This window comes from Nyctereutes procyonoides, unplaced genomic scaffold (genome assembly GCF_905146905.1).
Source record: "Nyctereutes procyonoides isolate TBG_1078 unplaced genomic scaffold, NYPRO_anot_genome, whole genome shotgun sequence".
NCBI lineage: Eukaryota > Metazoa > Chordata > Mammalia > Carnivora > Canidae > Nyctereutes > Nyctereutes procyonoides.
Window position 1 is genome coordinate 19833921 of NW_026575147.1, and position 7196 is coordinate 19841116.

Below are 7196 nucleotides of genomic sequence, written 5' to 3' on the forward strand. Positions count from 1 at the left end.
ATGCACAGAGGAACTGAGGCGTAAAATGACATCTCAACATCTTTTTTTTTTTTTTTTTTAAGATTTTATTTATTTACTTGAGAGAGAGGGTGCCCAAGCCAGGGGGAGGAGCAGAGGGAAAGCAGACTGCTCACTGAGCAGGGAGCCCAACTCTGAGCTCAATCCCAGCATGCTGAAATCCTGACCTGAGCCAAAGGAGACAGACGCCTAACCAAGTGAGCCACCCAGGTGCCCCATGTCTCACCATCTCTTACTCCATGAGTTTCAGAATCCATTTCTCTGGGGGATCAGAAGAATGCTCTCCTCCCCTCAGCCCTGTTCTCCTCAGTCCTCTTAGGAGGCTGCAGGGTGAATTTGGGAGGAGTGGCTGCCAGAGGAGGAGCAGCTGGGACTGAGTCATGGCAGGAAATAGGAGGGAGGGAGTTATCCCCAGATAGCCGTATAAAAGGAGAAGGAACCAGCCCTGAGGTTCACAACAGCTGTAACAGCAACTGGAGAAGCAGGCTCCCAGCAGCCCAGCCCTTCAAATCCAGATCTACCTGAGACGACCCACCTCCTGGGTGCCACTGGCCAGTCTTTGCCCCAGGATGGGGACCATGTCCAGAGCAGCCTTGGTCTTGGCCTGTCTGGCTGTTACTTCTGTAGCCTCTGCAGGAGGTGAGTTGGGGTTGGAGCCAGCTCTTGGGAAGAGGCCCTGGCCAGTGTGGGCCTGGAGCCAGGGGCCAGTCATCCCCTAAATGGTTCATCACCAGCAGGGTGATTGTATACTTGGCCTTGCATTTCTGAGCAGACTTAGGGTGGGCCTGGGCCCTAGAGCCTTTAACCAGGGAGGGGAGAAGGTGCACCAAAGAAGAGCAGTTCCTAGAGATTGCTGCCGGGAGACATGAAATTGAAGTCAAATGGACAGCTCTTCAGTAGGCAGGTGGATTCCCAGAGTGAGGGAGGTTCTGCCTCAGGAAGATAGATACAGGGCCATCAGGCAGGGGAGGGAGAAGGAATGGGACCCCCAGGCGGCTCAAAACTGGTTTACTGACCCAGAGAGCCTTGGCTGACTCCTTGCCCGGTTAGGAGAGGAGTTGAGAGGGTGTCCATCCACAGGGGATCAGACGCAGTCACTCACACATCTGCTGGATGCTGGACAAAATGCTTCCAAGGGAAACTTGATATTTGGTCCGTATCTCTGTAAAACCCGTGTCATTGTCCCGCCTACATGCTAGTCTTCTGTGACAGATCAGCTACAGACGATTCCATTCCCTGTGGCTGTGGGGCGATTTGCCTCAGAAATTCTGAGTCATCCCACTCTCCAGGTCCTAAATTGAGACCTAAGCTAAGGAGGATCTGAGACCAGCTGTAGGGGAGGCACAAAGTTCAGGGTGGGCTTCTTATCAGGAGGCCCACAGATGTTTAAAGGGCCTAAGGAGGTGAGCAAAGGAAGCCCCAACCACTTCAAAGTCCAGAGAGAGGCTGAGAGGAAGCAAGCCCAGAAGCCCTGAGGGAGAGACACTGACAGGAGATTGGGGCCTCCACCACCCCACACCCCCTAACCTTAACCCAATATGTCCCATTCCCTTTAGTCTAGACTCAGGAGACCCAAGGCTTTGAGCCTGGTGGAGGTGAGGCTATCTCAGAACCCGATTGGTCATGCCTAGGTCAGTTTGGGTGGAGTGGATCCATCCGGAGACCAGGGATAGGAGGAATACAGAAGGGCTTCTGGTGTCTTAGTCATCTTGTCTACACTCTTGACATCTACTGTCCTTGTATCCTGTGCTTGGAGCCAAGAAAAGGCTCCTCAAAACCACCCATGATTCACCCTTCATCTCCCAGGCTCCAAGGCTCCAGGGAAGAGGGAGATGGGGCCTGAGCCCCTTGCCTATCACATTCAAGAAGGTAAGAGTGTGGGGGAGCATAGGATGGGGGACCAGGAGAAGCTCAATTCTGACCATGTCCCTCTTACCTCTAGTTGGCTATGCAGCACCCCCCTCCCCACCCCGGACCCAAGCCCTCTCCTTGGATCACCCTGCCACCCCTCAGCATGGCTTTCACTCTGTGGGACAGAGTGAAGGTAAGTCCAGCACGCACCCTCACACCCCTTCCAGTTACCCCTCCCAGGTTTCTAGTCTGGATCACTTCCTATTCTCCAGGTGGGGAGCGGGAGAAGGCCCTGCCCACCCCTTGCCCTGATTAGAAGAAGGGGTGGTCTGCTCACACACTTCCCCTTCTGTAGTGCAGCCCCTTCCCTCTCTAGAAGCTGTCCGTGCTCCTGAGGAGGAGCTGCCCCCTCGCCAGCTCCCTGTGGAAAAGAAAGGTGAGTTCTTGCCCATTTCCTCCCTCTCAGCCCACAACCATCTTACTGACCTCAGTCTGATCCTTTCTTCTTCGTGCCTTCATTCCTGTCTTGTAGTGGATCCCCCTCTCCCTCAGGAAGCCATCCCCCAAGAAGAGCTGCCCCGTCCCCAGGTCCCTGTTGAACAGGAGGAAAGTAAGTGACTCCCTCTCCTCTTTACCTCCTGCCTGACGGGCATGGGCTTTGTAGGCTCTGCCCCTCACTAGCTGTGTAAGTTTGGGTAAGTCACCTCTCCAAGCCTTAATTTCCTCATCTGTAAAAATGGGGAAATACGTTCTATTTTATAAAGTTATGAGATTAAATGGCATAAAAGTAGCATTTATTTTCACTTGCTTCTGTACTGACGTCCTCTTCATGAGTGGTAACTGGCCAGGTCCCCCTCTTCGAGCCCATCCCAACTTGGCTTCTGCTTACACATCCCCTTCTATCCCAGTAGACCCACCTTTCCCACTTCAAGAGGAAATGACCTTCCCATCTAAGCAGAGAGAGGGTGAGTGACAGCTCCTGTCTGGTCTGTCCATCCCTCTGCTTTAGCGCTCAGGATCCTGGGGAGGGAGGGCAGGAGCTGGTCTGTCTTGTAGGGGCTATAAAGGTGACATGTTTCTTGCCCCAGTTCTCTTTCCTTTCCATCAGTCATTCTGAAGGTAAAGGCCACCAGTTCATTTCTATGTCTTTCCTCCCTCCCCCCCGTATCTTCCCAACCCTTTCTCCTCAACCCCAATTTCCTTTAATCCTCCCAGCTCATTCAGACTTTCTCTGCCCCCCCACTCATTCCCTTTTCCATGGTGTTTTTCCTGTTCTAGAAAAGCCAGCTCCTCCCATGGACTGGAGCTCTCCTGAGCCTGAGTCTTGGAATCCAGCCCAACACTGCCAACAGGGCCGACCCCGAGGGGGCTGGGGCCACCGGCTGGATGGCTTCCCCCCTGGACAGCCTTCTCCAGACAACGTGGACCAGATCTGCCTTCCTAATCGTCAGCGTGTGGTATATGGCCCCTGGAACCTGCCACAGTCTGGCTTCTCCCACCTTACTCGCCAGGGTGAAACCCTCAATTTGCTGGAGACTAGATATTCCCGCTGCTGCCGCTGTCACAGCCACACAAACCGCTTGGACTGTGCAAAACTTGTGGTAAGGATTGGGCTCTTGATGCCAGGGGTGTCTTTTAACCTCCAGACGGTATGTGTGTGTTTGAAGGACTAGAGGCCTAGGTCTGGGTAGGTAGGAAACTCAGATCCCTTTTCTTGGCCCTCCCTTGGGCCTCCCCAGTGTGCTGGGAGGGCAGAGGACAGCCTCTGTGTCTTTCTTATCTACCTGTCCAGGGTCCTTTTCTGGAACCTGGGAGGAAGACAGGAATGTGGACAATGGGCTGCTGGGCTGATCCATCCCTCTCGCTCTAGTGGGAGGACGCAATGACACGATTCTGTGAGGCCGAGTTCTCGGTCAAGACCCGACCCCACCGGTGCTGCAAACAGCAGGGGGAGGCTCGATTCTCCTGCTTCCAGGAGGAAGCCCCCCGGCCACACTACCAGCTCCGGGCCTGCCCCAGCCACCAGCCTGGTATTTCCTCGGGCCCTGAGCTGCCTTTCCCCCCTGGGGTACCCACACTGGACAACATCAAGAACATCTGCCACCTAAGACGCTTCCGTTCTGTGCCACGCAACCTCCCAGCTACTGACCCCATCCAAAGACAGCTGCAGACATTGATCCAGCTAGAGGGGGAGTTTCAGCGCTGCTGTCGGCAGGGAAACAACCACACCTGTACATGGAAGGCTGTAAGTGGGTGTCCCAGTCCCAAGAGCCTGTCTGCCTGCCTGCCTGTCTCCGACCTCTGATCCTGCTGGTCCGTTCATCCATGCGCCTCCCCATGTGAGCACGTCTGCCCGTTCATCTTCTTGCAAGTGTCCATCCATCCATTGTATTGGTCATCTAAGTCTGTTCATCTTGAGCCTTCATCCTGTACTCCTGGCCTCATCCACCCGTGATCCTACACATGTACCCATGTGCCACCCATCCGTCCAGCTCTGGTTTATCTGACCCCCTTGTCTACCATCCCAGCTCATCTCCTGTGGTCAGCTCCAAGCCTCATTTGTGCTTCCATCCTTCTGCCTCCCCAACACCGTACATCCACAGCTGCCAAATCCTTGCCCTCTGGTTCTTTGCCCTTCCCTTTAGGCACCTGTGGCCAGGTCCCTCATCTCATAGCATAGGGAAGTAAGGGGAGCAGAGGGTCAGAAGAGAAGGGACCAAGTGTGCAGGTATCTGACTTCCCTTTCTCTGGCCCACAGTGGGAGGATGCCCTTGATGGATACTGTGATCGGGAACAGGCTATAAAGACCCACCACCACTCCTGTTGCCACCACCCTCCTAGCCCTGCCCGCGATGAGTGCTTTGCCCGTCAGGCGCCATACCCCAACTATGACCGGGACATCCTGACCCTTGATTTCAGCCAAGTTACCCCCAACCTCATGCACCATCTCTGTGGAAATGGAAGACTTCTCACGAAGCAGTGAGTCTTGCCCAATTCTTCCTCAACTCTCTTCCCTTCCCCCAAACCTCTCCTCTGGGGCACCCTCTGGGGCATTCTTGTTAGGAGCAAAACCATAGTCTCCACCATTTTGATGCCTAGGAATGCCTAAAGACCCTGACCCCTTCCTCTTTCCCACCAATATAGTAAACAGATTCCTGGGCTGATCCGGAACATGACTGCCCACTGCTGTGACCTGCCATTTCCAGAGCAGGCCTGCTGTGCTGAGGAGGAGGTGAGTGAGGGCAGCAGGAGGTCATAGTTTCCAAAGAAAGGCAGAGGAGTGGGGAGAGAAGGCTAGGCTGCAGGCTACCCCTTCTCTTTAGTACCTCAGACCTGCCCACAGAAAGAACTAGTGGGTAAGATCTTTTCTTGATTCCAGAAATCTTCATTCCTGACCTGATCTGCTCCCCACCTCTGGGTTCTTATTACACTTTTTCTGGGCCTCAAGCTTCAGGCATTTCCAGATGTGCCCTTATGTCTGTCACAAGGAATCTAGCTGTGCAAGGCAGCCTTGCACTCTCTCTGGGCTCCAGGGAGGCAGCACTAGAAGTTGAGGGAAGGGGAACTTTGAACACCCAAGTATTGATGCTTGACCTCAGACATCTCCCACCCCATCATCTCTGCTTTACTTTTCTCTTTCAGAAATCGGCCTTCATTGCAGACTTGTGTGGTTCCCGACGTAACTTCTGGCGAGACTCTGCCCTCTGCTGTAACCTGAATCCTGGAGATGAACAGACCAACTGCTTCAACACTTACTATCTGAGGAATGTGGCTCTAGTGGCTGGAGACAATGGGGATGCCAAGGGTCAGGGGGAGCAGGGCCAACTCGGGGAAGAAATATCAGCCCCACCCCTGAGCCCAAAGAAGAATGAGTCACCCCAGAGCCTTGGAGGATCAGATTGGGGGAACCCCACCCTCCGTGAACACTCATTACAGTAAACACCTCTTGGATTTGGCATCCTCATTGTCTTTAACATCTCACATACAAACACACCCTCCTAAGCCTGCTTGGATTTTCTTCAGTGACTGGCCCCTGAGGCCCACTGCCCTGCCCCTACTGACTGAGCAGAACCATTCCATAGGCTATGATGGTACCATAACTAAACGGCTTAACTTCACTATTTGTCATCTTGAACTTATTCACATACTTCAAAAGGAGAGCCACCTTGTTAGCTAGCTATCATCATTTAAAGAAAAACATATGGTTTTGTGTCTTTGGTGAGCTCCAAAAGTACCACAGCCCAGCCTAATATTTTTTACTTTGTTTTACTTGGGGGGAGGAGGAGCAGAGAGAGAGAGAGAATCTTAAGCAGACTCTGCTGAGAGCAAGGCTGGTTGTGGGGCTAGATCTCACAACCCTGAGATTATGAAATCAAGAGTCCAGTGGTTAACAGACTGAGCCACCCAGGCACCCCCAAGCCTAACATTTTAAAATCTCCATTTTTGATCCTTCTAGTCCATGCCTTGATTCATTTGATATCCATTTATTGAACATTTAGTGTGCACTGTGCTAGACCAAAGGATATACATCCAGAAAACAGCTCCCTCTGTCAAGTTGCTCATATCCCAGGAGCCTAGCAGGTGTGTTGTATAGGGCTGTCAGATTGCCAGTATTCTCGGGGCACCAGATAAGATGGTCCAGAAGTGGGAGCAGGGCTGAGGGCAATATGAGTACACTGGGGAAAGCTGTGGGATTGAGGTCGGAGCTTCTCCAGAAGTACAAAGTGCAAATGGGCAAAGACAGTCCAGGCCGAAGGACCATTCAGGCAGAGAAGCACAAAGCCTGAGAGGACCTGAAGCTTTGGTGGCCTCCTTTGGAGATGTAGCTGGCATAGTAAGCAGGATGTAATTACAAATGCCTCATCTGCAAGGGTTTAAAGCGGATCTTGGCGCCCACAGAAGCACTAGTGGTTTCAAGCAGATTTGCCTTTCCCAACCTCTAGTGGACAGCCAGCCAACTCTCCAGCTCGGAAAGTATCGGGCCCATGCCTGAGGGGAGGGGGCTGGGCCACAGGGTGGCAGGACTCTTCAGCCCTTGGAGGCTGTCCCCAAGAAACCAGAGCTGAAAGGATCGAAATGAAGACTCCAGAAAGTGGGGCTTTCCCGGCCCCAGTTACGGCGGAGGAGGGTGAGGCCGAGACCGCCGTCCCGACCCACCCTGAAACAGGCAGAAAGCCAACGACTCCCAGATACCCGCCGCTCCCTCCCGAGCCTCTCAGCTACTTTATTTATACTTCGCCGGAACGCTGTTTCTAGGCACGCTGCGTCTTAGCCGCTCCGTGGCCTTGTCCGTCCGCACGAGGTCCAATCAGCGAGCGAGAGCCGCG

The 7196-nt window shown here is 53.5% G+C and overlaps 1 protein-coding gene across 1 annotated transcript; it reads left to right on the plus strand.

The window, feature by feature from the left end:
- The first annotated feature begins 80 nt into the window (after positions 1-80).
- Positions 81-5987, plus strand: ECM1 (extracellular matrix protein 1). Its single transcript, XM_055312375.1, is given in 11 exon segments — positions 81-657; positions 1825-1887; positions 1961-2062; positions 2225-2305; positions 2402-2479; positions 3148-3470; positions 3740-4114; positions 4628-4848; positions 5014-5101; positions 5512-5689; positions 5692-5987. Coding segments are annotated over 11 exon segments (1629 nt in total). The 5' UTR covers positions 81-587; the 3' UTR covers positions 5742-5987.
- Positions 5988-7196: the final 1209 nt, after the last annotated feature.